This window comes from Tachypleus tridentatus, chromosome 8 (assembly GCF_004210375.1).
Source record: "Tachypleus tridentatus isolate NWPU-2018 chromosome 8, ASM421037v1, whole genome shotgun sequence".
Taxonomy (NCBI): domain Eukaryota; kingdom Metazoa; phylum Arthropoda; class Merostomata; order Xiphosura; family Limulidae; genus Tachypleus; species Tachypleus tridentatus.
The window spans coordinates 3,808,430-3,831,983 of NC_134832.1; the positions used below are offsets into that span (position 1 = coordinate 3,808,430).

At 35.3% G+C, this 23,554-nt stretch overlaps 1 protein-coding gene across 1 annotated transcript; it reads right to left on the reverse strand.

The window, feature by feature from the left end:
* Positions 1-2,852: 2,852 nt before the first annotated feature.
* mRpS26 (mitochondrial ribosomal protein S26) lies at positions 2,853-23,554 on the reverse strand. Its single transcript, XM_076452336.1, has 8 exons — positions 23,415-23,554; positions 19,848-19,953; positions 19,201-19,373; positions 18,177-18,318; positions 17,696-17,724; positions 15,637-15,762; positions 4,705-4,828; positions 2,853-4,036 (listed from the first exon to the last, which is right to left on the reverse strand). Exons 1-8 carry the CDS (start codon positions 23,438-23,440, stop codon positions 3,893-3,895), a joined length of 870 nt encoding a protein of 289 aa, XP_076308451.1. The 5' UTR covers positions 23,441-23,554; the 3' UTR covers positions 2,853-3,892.

Consider the following 23,554-nt stretch of genomic DNA (forward strand, 5'->3'; position numbering starts at 1 on the left):
CCATATGATCTTGGAACTAGTGGTAGAAGATATGCTGGTTGTGAACTTAATCTAAGATTCCTTCTGGCTTTGACGTCTTACCCACCTAGCATGTGCACGGGCCCGTTGGAAAGCAACCCGGTTTGAAAGTGTGGGATATCTACGAAAAGTATCCCAGGCCCGCTTTTGAGCCTTCCGTGCTAAGTGGCAAGCAGGATTCCACCACTGCCTAGTGGATTACTGTCAACCCTCCATGAAAAATGGGAGAATAATGAAGGGGAGCAAACCGAGAGATCAACAGCGGTAAAGGACTGACTAGGTGCATGAAAGTAAGTGGAAGAACCAGTATTGAAAAGAGAAAGATTGTGATCAGAGAGCATCTGCTCTACAGATCGGCCCCTCCCATCAATAATAGCACTTCCCCCAGAGGGGATGATGTACATTAAAATCCCCTAGGATTAGAAATGGAGATGGCAATTGTTCAACGAGGGCATCAAGATCTGATTGATCATATGTCTCTCCAGGGGACAGGTACAGAGAACAAACAGTATGGTATGACCCAAGGAAACACGGATGGCTACAGCCTCCAAGGGTGTGTTGAATGAAAAAGACAGGGTGGGCACATGCTGATCAACCAACAGTGCCACCCCTCCATGTACTCGACCATCACACAACCTGTCATTTCTGTACAGAGAAAACTGCCGAATGGAGACAGTATCAGCAGTTTTGAGAAATGTTTCTTGTAAAGAAAGACAAACAGGATGGTAGGAAGCAACCAGCGTTTTGATATCATCCAGATTAGAACGTAAACCTCGACAGTTCCATTGTATCAAGGTGGCCATTTTTAAAAACGGGTAAGTGAAGTGGCTGGAGAACCCTTCGGTTTACGACCACGTCTTTTTTCTTTACTGTCTTTAGTCGGAGGAGGTCTATCAACCTCCATGGATCCTGCTCTGGGTCGGGTGGGCAGGTTTTTGTTATTGGAAGGGGAATCCAGTGACTGAGGACGCGAATGAATAATTGTTTTGTCTCTTGTGGTGGGAGAAAAAGATGAATCAGAAGAAATGCCTGTGTTTGAAACTGAAAAACGTGGATCTTGAGGTTTGTTGGAAGGTATGGGAGGAACAGAGATGGGTGTGGAAGTCGATTCATCAACCTTTTTAACCACGGAAGTCAAAAGGCTTTTCATTTGTTTTGAAAACGATTCTCTTGGAGACACAGAGAGATCTGTCTGCACTCCCACTGTAGTTGTGGAATGAAGTGCAGCAGCATATGTCCGAGATGGAGTTGTGGACAGCAATTTCCGAGCCTCAGGATAACTAGTGTTATGTGTCGTTTTCAAACGCTGCACCTCTTTTTCCTCCAACCATTTTGGGCAAGAATGAAAGTAAGAGGGGTGAGAACCATTGCAGTTTACGCAATGTGGGTTCATGTCACAGTCATCGTGGTCCTTGCCTCCACAACGAGCACATGTCAGGGAACCACGACAAGATGTCTTTGAGTGGCCAAATCTCTGACATTGAAAACATCGAAGAGGGTTTGGTATGTATGGCCGAACCCTGCAAATGAGATAACCTGCCTTGATGGTGGCAGGTGCACGTGGTGAAGTAAATGTTAAAACGAGGGTATTTGTTGGCAGTGTAACTCCATCTTTGCGAGTGGAGATGCGCCTCACTGCAGAAACTCCTTGAGTGGAGAGACCAGCGAGAATCTCTGACTCGGGAACGTTCTTCAAATCCCTTTCAACAATACCTCCTTGTGAAGAATTCAAGGTAGCATGGGGTGTAACCTCAATAGGTATATCCCCAATTGCCTTTGAATTCAAGAGGAGTTCACTGTGTTGGGATGTGGATGTTTCAACCAATATGTCACCAGATCGAAGTTTCTTTACTGATTTTGGAGAGCCAGCAAGTCCCTCTAGTCCCTTTTGAATAAAAAAAGGGGACATTTGCCCTACAGGTTTTTCTGAAAGATAATGTAATATAAGAAAATGAGGTACGTGTGTTACTGATGTTGAAGATTGCTGTTCTGAGTATTCAAGACATGGTCGCTTACCCATTGACTGTTTTTTACAATTTTATTTAAATTTTTAGAGGATCCATAGGAAAAGGAAAAAATTTCAGTACCCACTGACCCCACCCACCATGGAGCCCTACAAGGGGACGCACTACAAAGTCATGCAAGGACAATGCTGCAACGCCAGGGTTTCGTGAGCACTATACCCAAACACCAGCATCAGGCACAATGTCCACAACACCCGTTGAGAACTTCCAACACTGGTACTTGGTTGACTCTAGCCCAAGTGGACCAGCCGATTGACCCAAGGGGCCACCCAAAGGCCGCCCGTCTACAGAAATTCGAGGCCAAAGTGGTGTGTTAGGGTTGGACCCCTCAACCACCAGGATCCTCTCCTCCCCTTCACGGTCGCCACGCACGGCAAACACGTGGGTGGATGTTTAGATCCCAGAGAAGGTAACCAGATAGAACAGAACCTTCCCTGGGAGGTCCCCTCACCACGTACAGGAATCCACACCGAGGGGTAAATGACTTAGTAAAACATCCTTTATAGACTTTCAAAAACTTTCCTTGTAACCAATGAAACACTAAAAGACATATAATTACTGGGACAATTTTATCACATACTATGGAAAGAGGAGTAACATTAGCCAACTTTCAATCTTCTGGCACCTGCTTTCTATTCAAGGTCTTATAAAAATAGCAAGTGGCTCATATTTCCAATTTTTAACCTCTTTAAAACCCTCAGTTCCTTTAAGGACACTATTTAAACATTTTTCTTAATGACCCCTGAACAAAAATGAGTAAGTACTATGTCTCATGATGTAAGATCAATAAACAAATGACCAATGACATTGTTTAGTATGACTTGGAAATTTAATATTTTTTTAAAGCACAAAATACATGAACTTATGGACTTTTTTTTTTATTTGGCATACTAAAAATTTCCATTTATTTTTCATAACAGATATCCATGTAAATCAAAAAAAGCTAAGGTCTCAATACTGAGCCCTGAGGTACCCTACTTCTAACATTAGTCCAATTTGTATCTCAAGACAGCTGGTATGGATATTAACACTTTTACTGATAAAGCAGAGAATGATGTTTTGATCTTCTTAAATCATCTTCAGGTTAACAATGAGAGGGTTTACAAATTGTCCTGCAAGTCAATACTCATACTAGCCATCCCTGAGATACATTTTCACTTCAACTGGGTTTCTCATTATCGTGAATTAGTCCAATTTGATTTAACTACATCTGTAACTGCTCTCTAATTTTTCCATCTAGCCAACTTTCAACCCAATAAGTCAACCCCACAAATACAAAGAACTTTTAATAATGTGGCACCTTGTCTTGACATACCAGCCACTTGAGTTTTACTGAAGGGTATTTTAAGGTCTCATACTTTCACCCCTGCAGTTACTTTTTAATTTTATCTTTTTTTTTCTCCCTCTAGATAAAATTGTCCCACAAGCAACATGCTGAAGAGACACAATATTTGTAAACCTACTATCATGGTTCAATTTTTACGATGCTACTAAGAAATTTCGTAAATTCATTCAGAAAATAATTATTAAACAAATGTTAGCATTTTATTTATTCCTCTGATCTATCTATAAGATTCTGTACAACATGGTGCACTTTCTTTAGAAATTATTTCTAAGCAAGATGTGTCAATGGTACACAACAAGTCAGTTGAATTATGTTATAATAAATTTAAAAACGTTTATGACTTTTCCTTGAATTAATATGAACACACGACTCATGCTAATCTCATTTCCATCACTTACTCTATACATAAGGTTAACAACTCTTTGTATTACCACATGACAGACCAAAATACTATGTCTGTGTTTTACTACACTACAATAGGCATGTTTTCATTTATTTCATACACCTATACACAACTGGATTCTTTTTTATCATCTCTATTTATGATTCCTTTAAGATCAATAGCAAAGTCGTAAGTGGTTGGGTGATCAAGAGCATCTTCAATGGCTGCTTCGAGTGTTTGAGATGTGACATATGTGGAATTCATTTTCTGAAATATAAACAAAAACTATTACTTTCTACTTAAAAACTAAACCAACATCATAACAACTGTATGCAAGAGACTTATGAGTCATTAATAGTATTGTTGAAAGTAAAATCTTTGCCTTCTATCACAACAATGCCTTATATCATGTAAATTAAAAAATTTTATCACACATCCATCACTGTAGTACATTAATAGGAAAGACATAACTCTTCTCAGTTTCAAAACCCTTCTAAGAAACTTTCCATTATAACCTAAACTTATACAAATGAAAAATCGTTTTCCACTCTGAAAGTTGCCTTAACCTCTGATAATAAAACTACACATTTGAAATCTGCAGAAGCTACCAAATACTGAATATAGAGGGATCAAATTTCTTTGCACAGAAATATTATTGCTTACTTTCCCAGCACTTTCCTTTCCCTAATATTTACACATTAAACAATAATACTGATCATTTCTTTTTAAACAACATAACTCTTTCTATCATTATAATTATAAGATTTAGATGTACTAAGTTTAGTTTTTCCTTTTTACCAATCATCAAGAAATCAATTTTTTTATCAAACAGCTTCATGAATTTATAGTGAATATTAAGTAGTGAACATTTGTATTGAATATTCAACCAATGCATTTGAACAAACTAATTTTGCACATGTTAACAAGATGTCTACCTTTTCTTTCAACACCAACTCATCCAATTTCTTCCTCTCTTCTTGGATTAAATGACTTAAACTGAGCTGAGCTTGAGAAAATTCGTCCTCAAATTTAGCCATATCACATTTTCTCCTTTCCTCTCTGAAACATAAAACAAATATAAATTATTATGAACTATTTTAATAAAAATTTCAATTATCATTCCTTTAATAACATAATAAATGTAGATCATTTTCAGCCAAACAAGGATTTGGAAAGGAAGAATAATTATGAGCTATTCTACATTCTGTTCATGGAAGAAAATTAATACTAACCTATATATTCTTTAACATTATGATACTGCCGCTAAAAATTACTCATTTTAGTAAGCACGAAACTTTTATATGATTATACAGAAGCATAAACAACACAAACATTAGATTTTTTTCATATTATTAATACAATTACAGAATCTATGAAAATATAAAATATACTATTTTACCCTCTACCATGAATTCTTCATCACGAATGGGAAAGAGTACATCACACAGTATGAAATATTTTTTGCCATTAACTTCAAAGCTGAGCAACACTGATGCATGAGTGATGTTGAAGTAGAACATTGCAGACAACAGTTTGCTGAAGCATAGTGAAAAAAATACAGATTCCTTTAGGCCTAGCTTACAAAGAATGTCAGAATTCTTGCCAGCATTCCAGACAAAGTTTGTGAAGTTAGACAAATGTATGCTTTATATACATTATCATGGGCTGTTATATTTTGAAAATTAAGAAAGTTCTAAATCTTAAACAGCTGACTAATAGTGTTAACACAAACAACAATAATGTTTTATGCAAGTGGAATTTTAAAATGAGGGTGAGGCCCTTAAACAATGTTGATCTCAAAGTTTTGTGAAGACTGAAATGGCTGAGATCTTAAACTTTACCTTCACTTGCGTATTATAAGAAAGGATAATAATAATATTCCTAACCCCGAGTTTTTTGTAAAAAAATTCTAAAACTGATCTCAATTTGGCAGTATCTATACAAGTTAAGAGACTAAAAGAATAAGTAAATCACTTGAGCCAAACAAGATTTTCCCACAATTTTAAAAAGTGGTCAAATTTCATAGAATGTAAGGCAGTTTCTTTCTCTGGTTTATAGTATGTTGGAACACAATGAATAGGTGGGTGAGAACTGGATGATTGCTAATGTTACTCCTATTTCTAAAATAACTTAAACTCTAAAATTAAAACCAGCTTTATAAAATTATTTAGTGAAATATTGTATCACAAATGAAAACATACATGGATCAATTAGAGAGAAATTTTATCTTGCTAATCTGTGATGTTTTGTTTTTTCCAAAGAGACATTTTGCCTTGCTAATCTGTTATGTTTTCCGAAAATAAAACTATGCCTAATCTGTCATACTAGAGATGTTGCTTGTTATCTGTATCATGGAAAAAGGATATTAGATTTTCAAAAAGCTTTTAATAAAATACCACACAAAAGATTAATTAAACCACATTGGCATGGATTAGAGAGAGACTATTTCATTGGATTGTACCAAGTTTGGATGGGAGAAAGCAAAAAGTTGCTGTTAATGAAGTCCAGTTAAACTGGACCTTCATTTCTAAAGGAGTGCTTCTTATTTACAATAATAATACTGACAGTGGAATAATTAATAGTTTACTGGTAATATTAAATTAATGAGTATTTCTAGTTGTATGGAAGATGGTGTTGCAGAATGACTTAAATCAACTGGTAAAATGGACAAATATTTGGCAATATTATAATACTGCATAAAGGTAATACATTTAGATTATAATAATTTGGAACATAAATTGAACATAAATGGGAATCTACTCATTAGAATGGTTAAATTCAAGGATCTTTGTAAATTGGTGGATAAGTTACTGAAGCCATCAGAGCAGTTCTTTGTTACCAGTTGTAAAGCTAATAGAATTTTAGGATGTACATATAGACACAGTGATTACAAATCAAAAATAAATAATTGTATAAATACACACACACCAATCACTAATTAGGCTTCATATGAAATCCTACAGTCATGTGAAAAAATTAGGACACCCTCTGAAAGCCAGTGTATATAAGTAACAATTTTGGATAAATGGATATGCAATCTCAATTGTAACAATACTGAGAGATTAAAGTAATATAACTAAACAATTACAAATGAAGAAAAGACTTTTCAAGATCTTCTGTAAAATGTAATTCGACAAAAACGCATATTCTCACTGAGGAAATAGTTAGGACACCCCCACACTTCTACCCACATAAAATGGCTCAACTCACAGACAGGTGTACGTGATTAGAAGATCGTTACTCAGCATTGTGAATGAGGCTTGCCCTATGTAAACCTCGGACATTTAGTTTGGTGTGCTCCTGACTGTTGAAGTGAGAGTGAGCACCATGGTGAGAGCAAAAGAGCTGTCTAAAGCCTTCAGAAAGAAATTTGTAGCAACTTAGGAGTCTGGTAAGGGAGTTAAAAAGATCTCAAAAGAGTTTAATATCAGCCATTCCATTGTCCAGAAAATAGTCAACAAGTGGAGGGCTTTCAAAACAACTGCCAGCATGACCTGGTCTGGTCGTCCAAGCAAGTTCACCCCGAGAGTAGACCTCACGATGCTAAAAGAGGTCTCCAAAAACCCCAAAAATGTCATCACGGGACCAACAGCAGGCTCTGGCTACTGTTGATGTGAAAGTGCATGCCTCTACAATCAGAAAAAGACTGCACAAGATTAATTTGCATGGCAGGTATGCAAGGAGGAAACCTTGCTCTGAGAAAAACATCAAGGCCAGACTGAAGTTTGTCAGAGAGAATGTACACAAAGACCAGGGCTTCTGGATTAATGTTCTTTGGACAGATGAGTCCAAAATTGAATTATTTGGACACCAGAACAGAGGACATGTTTGGCATAAACCAAATACAGCATTCCAGGAAAAGAACCCCATACCAACTGTAAAGCATGGAGGTGGAAGTGTCATGGTTTGGGGCTGCTTTGCTGCAGCAGGACCTGGACAGCTCACAATCAAAGAATTTACCATGAATTCTACTGTGTATTTGAGGGTGCTTGAGGATCATGTGAGAACATCTGTACGAAAATTATAGCTGAAGCAGAACTGGACCCTGCAAAACGACAATGACCCAAAACATACCTGTAAATCCACCAAGAAATGGCTGAAAACTAAAGAAATGGAGAGTCCTGGAATGGCCGAGTCAAAGCCCAGATCTTAATCCCATTGAGATGCTGTGGGGTGGCTTGAAACGGGCTGTACATGCAAGAAATCCCTCAAACATCTCACAGCTGACAGAATTCTGCATTGAGGAATGGGGCAAACTTTCTTCAGACCAATGTCAGAAACTGGTAGATGGCTACAAGAAATGTCTCACTGCAGTTATTTCAGCCAAAGGGGGGTAACACTAGCTATTAGGGTGTAGGGTGTCCTAACTTTTTCCTCAATTCAAATATGCATTTTTGTAACATGACATTTACAGAAGATCTTGAAAAGTCTTTTCTTCAGTTTTAATTGTTTAGTTATATTTCTATAATCTCTCAGTATTGTTAAAATTGAGATTAAATATCTATATATCCAAAAATGTTACAAAAATACACAGGCTTTCATAGGGTGTCCTAATTTTGTCACATGACTGTATGTACAGTTTTGGTTTGCTTCTCTAGAAAGGATGTTTGTCTGTTGGAAGAGGTTTAAAGGAAAGGTACTATGATGATTCCAAGGTTACCTTAAAAGGGCAGGTTAAGATCTCGTTACTGGTTTGTTTCTTAAACAAACATGGGTAAAAGGTGATCTTACAAAATTATCCTAAAGCTTCATAAAACAAATGCAGCTCATTTCTTTGCACTATGTTTTTTTAAATAACAAGGCATGAGGACACAAAATTAAAAAAGTTATGTTCCAATTAAAATAATTTTATTTTCTCAACAGGGTGGCAATTTATTTATGGAATGGGTTGTCATCAGCAGTAGTGGATGTCAGCACTTACAAAAGTTTAAGAGGGAATCAATTATTTCATGAAAAAATAAGAGAATTAAATTTTTTTTTTTCAAGGGTGGATTTAAAAGACAGCCTTGAAGTAATAAACAATTTACAGGTTAAAAGAAACCATGCTTTATGGACACTTTTGAGAATTGACAGACACAAACCTTAACAACTGGCATCCCAGTGGAGAGAAAGGGTAGGAAGTGGATGAGAAGAGGATAAGTACCTATTGGAAATACATTTTCAGAGTAAGAAAATGTTAACTTCCAAAAATGTACTGCTTTTGTTCATCCAAAGCTAGAATCCTACACTGTCAAGGTGAAGGGGCATGAAATAATACGTATGTTAGAATATGAAATCACACCAATAGATCCAGCACAACTTCTGGAACAGGTATGCTCTTCACCCAGCAATCAACAGAGTAACACAGTTTGGATGGAAGTGGATTGATACTCACCACTAAAGTCAATAAAGAGACATACAGCACTGTACCTCTGTAAGAAGTCCTAGATAAGTATGACAAAAACAGAAGGGCTTGTGTGCATGCAAGCACTTTCCTTTTCATGTACAGTTACAACAGAAAGTGTTCGTACCAGTGTCCTGAGTGGTTTTTGCTCATAACTTAAAAATCATCACGAGTAGGCTAATAGAAGTATAATATATTATAAATATTATACTAACACACATCTACACAGATTTTTATGTAAATTAAACAACAAATAAACTCTTTATAAACAAATAACCAAAAATAAGAGGAGCAGAAAGTCTTCATACAGTTCAGAACGTGTGAAAAAACTAATATTCCCATAAACATTTTGTTTAGTTTGGCAAATAAACTACATTATACCATTCCAGAACTAGACACTGTGGGTTCATAATTATTGAAATTTAGCCAGCAAAAAAAAAATGTTCTTCCAGCAATTTAGCGCCTTCTCCGTCATTATCTGCTTGGTCATCCTGGCAAACAGGAAACAACTGTGCAGTGATTTAAAAATACGAATTATTGTAAAATACAAGTATCGTGTGTCTTTCTGGTATTGCTACATAACTTAATGTGACCAAATCTACTGTTCAAAGCATAATTGCCAAGTTTAAGCTCACAGGATCAACTGCTAACCTCCCTCGTTCTGGACACTCCACTAAAATTCCAGAGAGAACCAACAGGAAGGTTCTCAGAGAAGTTAGTAGGAACCCTCGTTTAACACATAATGACATACAGAAACTAGGAAGGAAAACTGGGGTAAGCACCTCTACAGTTACGAACATGTTACGCTCTTCTGGGTTCAAAGCATGCTGTCCTCGTAGAACTCCATATTTAAAGCCTGTTCATTTAGAAGCAAGAATGAGGTATGCAAGAAAGCATGTAGATAAACCCTTTACCTATTGAAAGAGTATTCTTTGGTCAAGCGAGACTAAAATCGAGCTTTTCTGCCACAATAATGTTCACTATATTTTCCGTAAGAAGGGGGAACGAAATCTTCCAAAGAACACCGTCCCTACAGTTAAACACAGAGGTGGCTTGTTCATGCTATGGGGTTCTTTCAGCTCTTCTGGTGTAGGCAGCCTTCACCACATCAACGGAATCATAAAAAAAGAAGAGTACATTGATATATTAGGCACTTATATCAAGAATGATGCTTGGAATTTGCGGCTTGGTGTCATTGGACCTTCCAGCATGACAATGACCCCAAGCGCACATCAAAATATGTGCAATTCTGGTTGCAGAAAAACCATTTAAGCGTTCTGGAGTGGCCATCGCAGTCACCCAATCTCAACCAACTGAAAACGTTTGGCATGAGTTGAAGGCCAGGGTTCATCAGCTTCATTCGAAAAACTTGCAAGAGTTGGAGGCCTTCTGTAAAGAAGAATGGAAGAAAATACCAGTCGAGTACTGTCAAACGATCATGGAGGGCTATGAGGAGAGATTGCGCCAAGTAATTCACCTGAAAGGCTACACAACTGACCATTAAAGTAGATGCACGAACACCTTCTGCCCCTCTATGTTTGGTTATTTGTTCATAAACAGTTTATTACTTGTTAAATTTACATAAAAATTTATGTAGATGTGCATTGGTATGATATGTATAATATACTACATTTTCATTATCCTAATCATGATACTGTTTAAGTTATGAGGAAAAAACTACTCACGACACAGGGGTACAAACACTTTCTATCGTAACTGTATGTGCCATAGGAAGTGCCACGGATTACACTAGATTATGCCAAGTGCAGTCCATACAGTGCAAATGCCTTGTATAAAACATAGCAATCAACAAGTGCAGTCAGCCCAGGGTAAAATCATCCAAGAGAAATGCCTTGAACATGAAGTACAAAAAATACAAATTACTGTTACAAATGCAATTGGAAAGGTCACCATAACTAACCCTTTGTGCACACTGAAATCATAATGGGCCACTGTAAAATCAGGACATAGTATTTAATAGTGGAAATGAGTCATATAATGGTTGCAACACATGAGTTAGAGAAAAATTAAATAACAATATGTGGCTAGGACTTAACAACCATGAAATGTAACTGAATAGGCCAAGAGCAAAAAACACTGAGATAAAGTACCTTAGGATACACAGGATTATGCTAAGTGCAGTCCACCTGAGTAAAAACATCCAGTAGCTGCACCCTGAGTTCCACCAAATTATGAAAAGTGTGATCAATCCAGGCAAAAACAACCAGGGACAGTGCCTCAGAAACTGAATATTGTATAATTCATTGTTCAACACAATAATAATTACAACAACTACAGCCTTCTCTTTCCCAAATGGGTACATAAAGGCTAAAAGGCTTATTTTTCAAAACCCATCCAGGACGAATCCTCCACAGTCAGCACCCCAGTAACTGAAGACAGTGCAATAGGTGTCTGAGATTCTCTATCTTAAAAAGCAAATAGACCCTGCTTGTTGGAATTGCAGTACAGAAGGAATGGAGAGAAATCCCCACCTGCTTTGCAGTCCTTTATAAATGAAACTAGTAACTTTTAGTAATACACACACACACACACACATACCAATGGATAATAAAACTGCTGGTGGTTTTACAGAGCACCCCATCTAAACAGTAAGCATTATATCATTACTCATATCTAGTGCAAATATACCTGACTAGGCAACATCCACCACCAGATAAGATCCTGAAATCCAATATGTATCAACTAAAAATATATAGGAAAAGTAACATATTAAGTTACCCCAGCCAAAGATAAACAAATGTGTGTGAAGAATCGCCACAGAAGAAAGACATAGCCAGGTCATGCAGATAATGTGCAACAAATATATTAAGAACTACCTACATCCCAGCCTGAATGATCACCTCCAAAGGCTGGAAAAGGCAAGCAGCCAAACACATAGTTAGATAACTGGATGTAAACAAACATTGTGCAGAATATAGCAACTTTTCCTGGACAAATCAAAATAAGCCAGTTCATGAACCCAACCACTGAGTGCAACAGGGGACATAGAATGGATCCTTGGATCAAATAGATAGGACACGAAAGGAAGCAATATGAGCCACTAACATCTCAAGGAATGAACGAGACAAAAAATAATCTATCTGAATAGGATAGAAAGCCAAACCATCTGCTTGGGCAGCAAATGTCTATGGAAGGAAGGCCTAATCAGTGTAGAAGGTAACATAAAAGGATTGGAAAAGAATGTGGAGAACATCCATGGCATAAATATCAGAATGGCAGTGACTGCAAGCAATGAAGAGGAGAAACAGGACTTACTGGCAGGATGGTTCAAGGAACATGTATCGATGGGTTCACTTGTAGAACTGAACAGGATATGAAGGGCAAAATTAATATTCAATATGACAAAACAAAGGGACAAAGGCGATGGACAAGATGAAAGGAACAGAACAGGAAAGAAATTCCAGGGAAAAAGAAAGTCCACTAGAAATGGGAGAGTCAAAAGTATTTGACAGGGCAGCCTTATAAACTGGTGACATAATAAACCCTGATCAAACAACCAGGCAAAAAACTGGAAAAGGTATTAAAGAAAGAAAGGAGTAGAAGCCACAGCAAGCAGACCAAGGTTTGAAGTTAACCACTGCCATTGGTACAATGACAAAGAGGAAGATCAAATAGAAAAGATGCTACATTACAATTAAGTTCCTGAGCTGAGGAAAGGGACTGGGCAAAAGCCACGCATCAAGATGGAGTATGATGATATTGGAATGAACTATATCTGATTGTGATTGTCAGAGAAGATATTGGGACAGAGGTAAGAGCAGAAAAGTTCACTCCAGTAAAGACCAAGGCAAAAGAAATATCTGAGCAGAACAAAACAGAGCAGCAAGCAGGACACAATAAGGAGTGGTTTGGATAAGGGAAAATTTTCTGGAGAGGAGTCTGACTGGAGAGTAGGCATACGAGTGAGGATCTCTCTGATCCTGACTGAATGCATCTGTTCCCAGAGCCTAAGGGTGTGTAACCAGATAATAAGGAAAGTGATTTTAGTCTTCCAGTGAATGGCAACACATCTACATGTGGTGTTCTTAGTTGAAAACACACCCACCAAGATACTCCTGGAAGAAGGGACCACACACCATGGGGCAAAGCCGACTGAGGGAAAATAAACAGTTGGCCACCAGATTCATAATGCTGGGAATGTGACACACTAAGATTACTATGTAATGGTTGTGGGCTCAGCGGAGAAGATCCAGTGCCTGAAAACACAAGGGATCTAGATTTTGTCCCCCCTTGCTTGGTACTATAGCTGACAACAGTAGAATAGTCAGAATGAGCCATAACCACTTGAGCCCTCAGGAGTGGAAGGAAATGATACAAAACTCAATGAACTGCTGAAAGTACTAGGTTGTTGACAACAGAGAGCAGTCTCCTTGACGTAAAATCTCTTGGGAATCAAAGAAAGCCCTCAGACTACCAAGGAAGCAATGGTAAACAGATGAGATTCCATACAAGATGGAAGAATGGGACCCCCATCATGGCAAGTTACCCATCAAGCCACAAAGCAATGTTGGCCACAATCCCAGTAGAAAGGGTAATGAGATGGTCCAAGAGATCATGGGAGAAGTTTTACTGGTCAAGAAGCATCAACAAAAGGAAACATAAGCTTGAACAAAGAGAATGAGAGCTTCCTAGGAAGCTCACATCTCCAAAAACAAGATAACTCTGACATGGTGAGCAAAAAAAAGGGCCACCGAGACTGCCCACTCCACATCCCTGAATCAAAGGCTAGAACTAACTAAGATAAGAACTGAAAAAAATTCACAATGGAAAAAGATACTGAGTGGAGTTAAGAACAGACTTGTCCAACAGGATCAAAAAACCCTATCCAGTTAGCTTCCCAAAGAAGTAGGAAAGCATGACTGACTGACTGGGCATGGAAACAGGTAAGCAGGAGCCAATTGTCTTTGAAAAGAAGTCTGAAAACCCAATGAGTGAATACAACAAGCTAAAGAGTATACCACTCAGGAAAAACACATGTAGCAAAAGAAAACTCATATGGAAGTACCTGGTACTAAAAGATACAACCCTGCAAATGAACCAAAAAAATGTGACACTACAATGGATACAATATGAAGATAAGTATTCATCACAATAATTTGCTCATCCAGAGTCCTGGGGAAAAAAACAAAACAAAATGAGAAGTAGGTCTCCATGGTAAATCAAAGTGGCTCCAGATAAAAAGTTCAACTGGGACAGGTCTATGATAGATCTGCAATCTTCTGTCTTTTCAGGAACAACAATTAGATGGAAATAAAAATCCAGCTTAATGGGCAACACAACCTGTCTGACAGCCCCTTTGTGCAGCAGGTCTTAATCAGACTTGGTAAGACAACTGAAAGAGGTACAATCCTAAGGAGTGAAAGAGATCTGTAAAGTGAATGGGGTGGGGAGCAGAACTGAAGGCAAAAAACCTTCAGACAAAACTGTAGAAACCAAAAAACTGTCATAGAATGTAACCAAAAAGACACACACAACATGTACTTGGAGAACATACTAATTATTAATTAACTAACAAACTTAAAAATTTATAGTCTACAAAATATATAAAAATATTTTATATATCTGCACTAGCTATCCCTAATTTAGCAGTGAAAGACTAAAGGGAAGGCAGCTAGTCATCACCACCCACCACAAACTCTTGGGCTACTCTTTTACAATAAATAACGGGATTGATGATCATATTATAATGCCTCCACAACTGAAAGGGCAAGCACGTTTGGTGGAATGAGGATTTAAACCCACAACACTCAGACTACAAGTCAAGCACCCTAACCACCCACTGTAAATGAAACACAACACATCAACCAAATGTTCTTGAATTTCTGCCCATATTTTTATTATTACTTTCAAGTTGCAACAAAAAATGAATCTGTTAGAAATACAGCACAGTAAATGTTATCAACAAATTTTCAGACAAACAAAATTATATCAATGTTCTGCAGTATTATATTACTGCATTATATCATGGATGAGAATTTCTGCAAAAATTTAAATGTTCATGTTTTTGTTCTTGAAAATATTTTTAAGATCATTGTGGATATGTTGAAAAAAGAGAAATGTTTCAAAGCCATTTTTTGTAGATTTAGAATTTGAAAAACCTCAACTGTCTTCACTTATGCAGACAATTTAGATTTTTCAATTCATAAATGGGCTCTGGACACCTTTACCTTTAGCTCTGTGAAACTAATAACAAATTCTCACAATAAGAGGGAATATCAGTTGGATAGCCTCACTTATTGTTAGAATTTGCTGTAGGTGCACAGAACTTACTTTAAACAGTAAAATGCAATAACAATATTTAATTTGTTATGTTCATCACTACTAAGTAAATTGCTTGCTTGCTTGGTGCAAAGTTGTTAATTAAACCCTTCATTATATCAAACATATTATAATAATATTATATATTAGCTGTTGCATTTCATTTTCGAAAATTGAAATATGTCCTGTTCAAACCGATACACACCTTATTTTAGCAACTCTCTCATTTTCTAGCCTGTTCTGTTCCATGAGGAAGGAATGCTCAGATACTTCCTCTTTCATTTTTTTCAGCAACAGCAGTACTAAGTCTAGTTGTTTTCTCATATTCACTCTGGAAAAAGTGCCTAAAATGATATTCATAATTTAAAATGAATATAAAACATACATTATATAAAACCACAATATATTTAGTCATAAAAAATCTATTTCTATACATTTTATGAGTGCTACTTCACACTGTTTCCAAACACATTCTAGAATTCATAATTTTGCAAAATAACCATATTCATATATACAATAGGTTGACATAAAAATGAACGTACACTTATTTCCACAAGGTTTAGCACTCAAACAAGTACTGAGAGATCTTTCTCCCATGTAAAAATATCTCTATTGTAGGATCAAAAATTAATACACATCACACAAAATGACTATCAGTGGTGAGCATTTTTTTTTGAAAAAGAAGGGTCAATGTATTTTTTTTGCAAAACTATAACAAGTACTTGTGAAAGAACAATGTTTTAGAAAATGGAATCATTACAAACTCTGTCAAAAGCAGAAATATCTAAACAAACTCATTTAATTCAACTTATTTTCCTCATATAAACAACTTAAATTCATCTAAGATTGCAGTCTATAGCTTCAGGTGTAGAAATAATTATCTTATGAAATAAAATTATTCAAAATTAAATAAAGAGCATCTTTACAGGTTAAAATAATTTACAGGTAACCAAATATGTATTATATGTATCTTTTAATATGCTGCACTTTCAGTTTTTTAGAACTGCAATTTTACAAGATAAAAAAAAATCAACATAAAACTTAGATTACAGTTGTGTTTTGGGTTTCAGTTTTGTTGGTCAAACAGGACATTACAAATTAAAATGGGACATGAATAAAAAACTGGCTGAAAATATAAAACTTAACAAAAAATATTTCTTTAAATATATTAATGTTAAGTAAAATGTTATGATGTAAGTAAGGCCTTTAACAGATGATATAAGAAGACTAATCTCTGATGATTATGAGAAAAATTATGCTTAAGATTACTTAGTATATTAATCAAGTAAACAGAAAATGGCTTTTAATTATAATAAATATGACATAATGCATATTGATTATCATAATTTCAAATGTCAGTGCAGGACACAGAAATCTATCTGGATTAGGTAGAGAATAAAGGTCGGGTACAAAAAGTAGTAACATCGTCAAAAATGTAGAATATCCCTCGAGTCTCCAAAGTTTTAGGGAGTAAATATTGATCAAAATAAATGAAAACATAAGTAGAATGGTACATAGTGTATTAAATATTAATGGCAAACATTTCAGGCCACCAATGCCCACAGGCTAACAAGTGTAGGATATGTCTTAAAAGATAAATGAAACAAGAAATGTCAGGACAAATATTCAAAGAAAGGTAGAGTAAGTCAGTTAAAAAAACAAAGATATTCCAACCTGGAAGGACCACTTGACAAGGAAGTTCATAAATCAAGAAGGAACACAACAAAAGGGGAGAGGGACAAGAGAGGTAAACACTGAGAAAAATGGAAGATGTGAGGTAATGCTGCTAATAATCAGCTATAGATGAGACAGGAATCCCATGATCAATCAGCAAAGTAAGAATATCTGTAATAAGAAGAACAGTGAGCTGGAAAGAGAAAAAAACCTGACTTGAAAACTAACAGCAGATGTTCCACTTATGACAATAAGGCTCCATAGAGGAAGAGTGAATAGATTGTGATAAAAAAGGAAGCAACATGCCTATATAATCCAAATATCCTTACCAGAGACCTGATAAATGTCAGGCACGAAGACAGAGGGTAAGAATGACAGAATAAAAGGCCAGGGATCAAGGTTGATGTAGAAGGGATGAAATGAGAGGAAGAGACAATGGATGGTCTATTTGGAGCTGAAGGAAACTAAGACTGTGTCAATCAGTAAAAAGCACCCAGATGAACCTGACAGAGTGACACTGAATATCAAACTCATTCAGGCAAGAAGTAAAATGGAAAGATAAAAAAAGATATTGGTTGTTATAAAATTGCCTGAAAAGATCAATAGCTAGGGTGAGAATCTGGAGATAAAAAAAGGTAACTTATTATTAAGGAAAGTAGCAAATGCATCCATATGAGGAGTACCCAACTGAATGCATAGCAACTGAAAAACTTTAAGGTTGAGAGAGATCTCCATGGAATAAACTTTCTCTGGTCTAGAAAGGCAATCCATCATGAGGTTGAAAGCACCCAGAACTTGACATACAAGGAAACATTACCCCAGGATGTGAGCCCAAAAGAGAGGACCCCAGTTTCAACCTTAGAGGTAATAAGTGCCCTTTAATGACTGATATAAGTTACCACCGCAAAATTGTCTGAATGAAATATGACAAGTTGAATCCATATACTAGATAAAGAAAATAATCGAAAGCATGCTGTACTGCTAAAGGCTCCAAGATTTTGATATGGAAAGACCTCTTGGACAGATACCATTGTCCAGAAACCTCCTGCTGATTGACTCTTACCAAACTACCTGTGAATACAAGCACATCGGATAAAGTGGAAGAAGCAGTACACCCAATGACATGTAGGTCTTGTTCAACCACCAGTGCAAATCATCTAAAAGGGAAGAAGGAAGAATAGTGAGAGCATACAAGGGATCCTGAGCAAGATTCCTTTGGTCATGCAGAGTCAATTGAAGAGAATGCACAAGTGCTTAACACAAATGAATAAGTGCCTCCATAAAAGTAAATGTTCCCAAAAGTAATAGAACCTCACAAACAGAAAGAGAGAGAGCAGCAAGAACATGGAGGATTGAAATCTCCATCAAATAGAGTCAAAGTGTAAAAGGTTGGCCATGACTGAGGTGGTTGTTGAAAAACACACCCAAATGTATAAAGTATTGAGTAGGTAACAGGAAATACTTCTCCAACATGATAATTCAACTCAACTGAGTTCCATCTATTTGAAGCATATTAGTGTTCTGAAGACTGCAGTTTGGAATGAGCTAACAGAAGAGAGTTGTTCATGTTCAGTTACCATAACCAGTTTTGTTTGTTGTTATACACAAAAAGCTACCTGTGCTCTGTCCAGCACAGGTATCAAAACCTTGTTTCTAGCAGCACAAGTCCACAGATATACCATTGTGCTACTGGCAAGCAATCAGCTTTGTATTGAATGAAACTTATCACTGGCAATAGATATGGTGAACATAGTGTGTTTGGAATACTATTATTATAATAATACACCATTCTAATTCTTCAAAATCCCTAGGAGACTAGATAAAAAATGCAGAGTTTAAAAACATATATATACAACAAACTTAAATACTAACATCCTACAACAAATCTAATCAGATATAAACATGCCTCACCAGTTTCAAAAATATGTTCAAACTATAACATCGTACAGATTGTTTTGGCAAAGTTGAAGCTTGCTCACATTATACAAATGATAGAACTTTTAAAATTTAATTTGAATTACTTTTACAAATAAATCCAAGCTTCTAAATTAAAATAATCACCACGTATTAAAAGCTGTTAAAAATTTTGGTTCACCTCAAAGCTCTGAAATACGTCCTATAAATATCATTTAAACGTTTCAGTTCTTCCTGTTCTTTGAGTGGAATTACAGGTTTTGGTGAGATGCGAAAGTATTTGCTTGGAGCAGGGGGTTCCCAAATCTTCTTCCTTGCAGGTATAGGACGTTTCTTATAACGAATAAATTGAACCTAAAAATATAGAAAAAAGTTACAAGAATAACCAAATACACATAGTATGTTACAAGGATTCATGTTCATGTCTTAAAAAAATAAGATTGTGGTACATAAAAAGCTAATAATATGAATGTGTGAAGTACATGTATCATCCTACTGAAAGTATTGTAGACACAATATTATATTACATTTTATCCCAATAAAAAAACACATTCCCCAACTTCAAAATAATCACACAGATGTTTATTATACGTGTATGTACACAACTAAAACTTATCTTTCCATAAATAACAATATATCCTTGTTCAGATATATACATTCAGAAATGTATCCTTTTCTGTTTTATCTATCACTGTACAATTAAACATCAAAAAACAATGTTACTACATAATTTGACTTTCCTAAAAACACCAAAACTCTGTGAAGGAAGTACAAACAGGCTTAATGTGGTAATTTTATTTTTTTCACACCATATATACATATCCTCACCTGTACCTTTATCTGGTCAAGTGACAATGGTATTTTTGTTATTAGGTAATTCCTTTTGGGCAGTATATTCTTCACAATAGTGGAAGCAGCTTTATGGGAGTTGTAGCTGTAGAACAAAGACAAAGAAACATTTTTTGCAAAGTTCTTTAGGTTTTTGATACCACTTTTAGTACGATATCTATTCCAATCTAAGGACCTATTAACTACCCCAATGTGTTCCAGGATCATACATAAATACACATGGTAGCTGTAATGCCACTTACATTGGCAAAACTATATGCCAACTACAGCTGTACACATATAGGACTATCAAGCAAAACTGGTAAAAATTATCAAATCCACTAGACTCCACAATTCACCCACATAGTGAAAACACTAATCATCCCATCTTGATTACAAATTTCAAAGTCATCTCATCTGGATCATCCAATACTGAACTTTTAATTAAATAAAGTTTATCTGTTTTAAATGAACTCCCAAATTTAAATTATAACACAACTTCACTGCAATCAAGTCTGTTCTGAATACTTGTACAATATTATTACATTATCTATTCTCTATTTATGTGATTGTCTCTTAGTTTATTTCATGCTTTTATAGAATGTTTAAACTTTATATGTCTGTACCTAATAACTTACCATGTTAAATATAGCTTGCTTAAGATGGAATATGTGGATTCCAAAACTTCAAAGAATTAAATGTTTGTTTCTGGACATATACTTGTCAAATGTTAGTTTCCTGTTATTCATCATTAAACTTTGATTCCCATCAAATTAATCTATTGCTAGTGTTATTAACCAATGCCATAGTGATGATACTCTACAGCTATTTTGTTCACTCAAAAAAACTGACCTCAAATTACAAAAATTATCACTGGATGTCCAATTCTTATTAACTAGCAAACAACACGAAGTCGTTCCCAAATTCCTCTACTTTCAAACTACAAGCCGTTATCTACAGAAATTTCCTGTCTATTTCTCATTTGAATTTTGACTCAGTTCTTCTAGAAGAATGGATCAACTTCAATCAGCTGCTTAACCTGATTAACATTAATATCTGAAACACAAAGAAAATATTAAACTGAATAAATCAATGTCACATAAGAATACCAACAGTATAAACCTAACAAAGTGATTTTTAACTTTAATGATGTTGCACTCAGTCAAACTTGTAAAAATGCACTAGCTAAGAGCCTAAAGTTTTGTTTACCTCCCCCTAAAACTTAAATTCTCTCATTATTTGTTCCCCCTTTGAAAGTCTTTATAAAATTTTAAAATTTCTTTTTTTTAACAGGAATGATTCCAATAACCTAGAGAACACTGTAAAAACATGATTAAAAATGCTCCTTTGTTAAAGCATCAACGTGCTTCTACCATTACAAAAAATATACTGCCCTAAAGAAATTACCTAATAACAAAAATATCATTGTCACCATACCTGATAAAGATGCAGGTGTGTTTTTACTTAATAAACTGAATGACATTAATAAAATTCAAAATATATATCCTCCTTTGTGATTAAAACCTAAAACCTCTCATACACCTATGTACATGCTCAACCAATTGAGCAAAAGGGCAAGTCCCCTAAAGCATCCTAGTAAGTCACTTTTTAAGAACTCAAACTACCATTAATATCCACGTGTAGCATCAGTAGAATTTTTGGTCTCATGGTATAAAAATATCAATATGTGAACTTATGTAATGTGCAGTGCAATTATAACATCTGATCGATCTTTGTCTAATGTGTAGTGTTGCACTAATTACATATTGAATTATCATAATTTGAAATACCAGCATATAAATTGTAAGATGCTTTTTGGATAAACATAAGAAGTTCAAACTTTAGACAAAAATGTCTTCAAGAATATAAAAGTAGGTATTCATTTTTAAGAATAAAAAATATTTTAAACTAAACATTTTCTTCCTTGTGGACATTATTTTTTCTTGCACAGATTCATTTGTAAAGATTATTCATTTTAGTAGCAGAATGTAGTTGAATAGGCTTTACCAGTAATAAATTGTTCCGATATATTATCTAATTAAAGAAGCATTACTTTATTGCATAATGTATCAGTATTTATATGAAAGTAACTAAATATTAGCTAATTCTAACATTAACAACAGTAGACCTATTTGTTCTAAAATTTAATCACTAGGTCTAAATAAAATGTAATGTAAGACTTAGCACTACTTCATTAGCTGAAAAATACTGGAATATTGTTTCCTTGTAGGGTGCACACTTCATATGAGCCCAAAAATGTTGGTAATTATAGTAACAAGTTATTCCATTCTCAAAGACATGTACACAAGAAAAACTACATGTATGGAAAGCAACTAGTTGGGTGCCAATATAATAATTTTCTTTTTACACCACTTCATCAACTTGTATTTGAACCTGAGACCTCTACCACACCAGGTGAATGTACTACCAACCAAGCTAAAGGATTAATTCACTAGCACTTGTAAGCATGGCATTTCTAAACAACTAACAAATCTACTGAAATTCTTCACAAATAAGGATACATATTAAGCTGGTAGCAATTTAGTAGTATGGATTGTTAGAAAGCTTCTTGTGTACAAGAGGTCTTCAGTTAAATTCCAAAGTAAGGAAATATACTGAAATTCTTCACAAATAAGGATACATATTAAGCTGGTAGCAATTTAGTAGTATGAATTGTTAGAAAGCTTCTTGTGTACATATTAAGCTGGTAGCAATTTAGTAGTATGGATTGTTAGAAAGCTTCTTGTGTACAAGAGGTCTTCAGTTAAATTCCAAAGTAAGGAAATATACTGAAATTCACAAATAAGGATACATATTAAGGGTCTTTAGTAGTATGGATTGTTAGAAAGCAGTTAAATTCCAAAGTAAGGAAATATATATACATATCTCATGAAAAATTTATAAAGGTTTTTTGGTTTCTCATGTTTACCCATTTTGACAAATAGGCTATTTGTTGAAACACAGCTAAGATTGCTAGGATTTAAAGGTTCTATGAGCATAAATAATTTTATACAGGACAAAAAATACTGCATGATTGTTTCAACTTCAAAACATTGAAATATATTTTTCTTGTTGTGCCTGTTACCAACTTTCAATGTTAGGGTTTCACATCATTCATCAGTGAGAACCTAAAGTGAGCTTTTAACCTCCACATCATTAGTACTACTAGAAGTTGTGGAAGTGGTATAATGTTCTAATGTTGTTGCATAAACAACTAGTAGTTATCAAGTTGTATCATTTGTTCTTAATTTCATTTTCAATTTGCTCACATTTAATATCTTTCATTGTAAATAAAACATACACAAGTTTTCAATAATTATGAAAATATTAAAGATATCTAATTAACAAAATCCAGAAAACTTTAAAAGTGGTTGCTACCTAATCGATCAAATTGATCAGACAGCATGGAGTTTGGAAGGATATTCTCTCTGATTTTCACATTTTAGTCAGGAAAACAAAAGTAGAAAGTGAAATTTAAAACTGAAATACGCCGAAACAAGTCAAACTCTCAAATTTTTGCCAAAATAACGAACTAGCTAAGGTTAACTACTGAAAAATAAAACTAACTTGAAACTCTGGTTGTGACTCGTCATCCTCTATAGTTTATACCTCCTATTTATATCAAAAATATCATAACATCAAAACTTAAGCTTTGCCACAGACTTACTTGTCTAGTAATTTGGCGTAATAACCCAAAATTCTGAAAA

Coding starts and splice junctions, on each gene's coding strand:
- mRpS26 (XM_076452336.1), bottom strand. CDS start 23,440: ATGACGAGTCACAACCAGAGTTTCAA. Junction 18,319..19,200: donor ACGTATTTCAGAGCTTTGAG/GTGAACCAAAAT, acceptor GCATGACCAAAG/GAATCTTGCTCAGGATCCCT. Junction 4,829..15,636: donor GAGAGAGTTGCTAAAATAAG/GTGTGTATCGGT, acceptor TTTATGTTTCAG/AGAGGAAAGGAGAAAATGTG.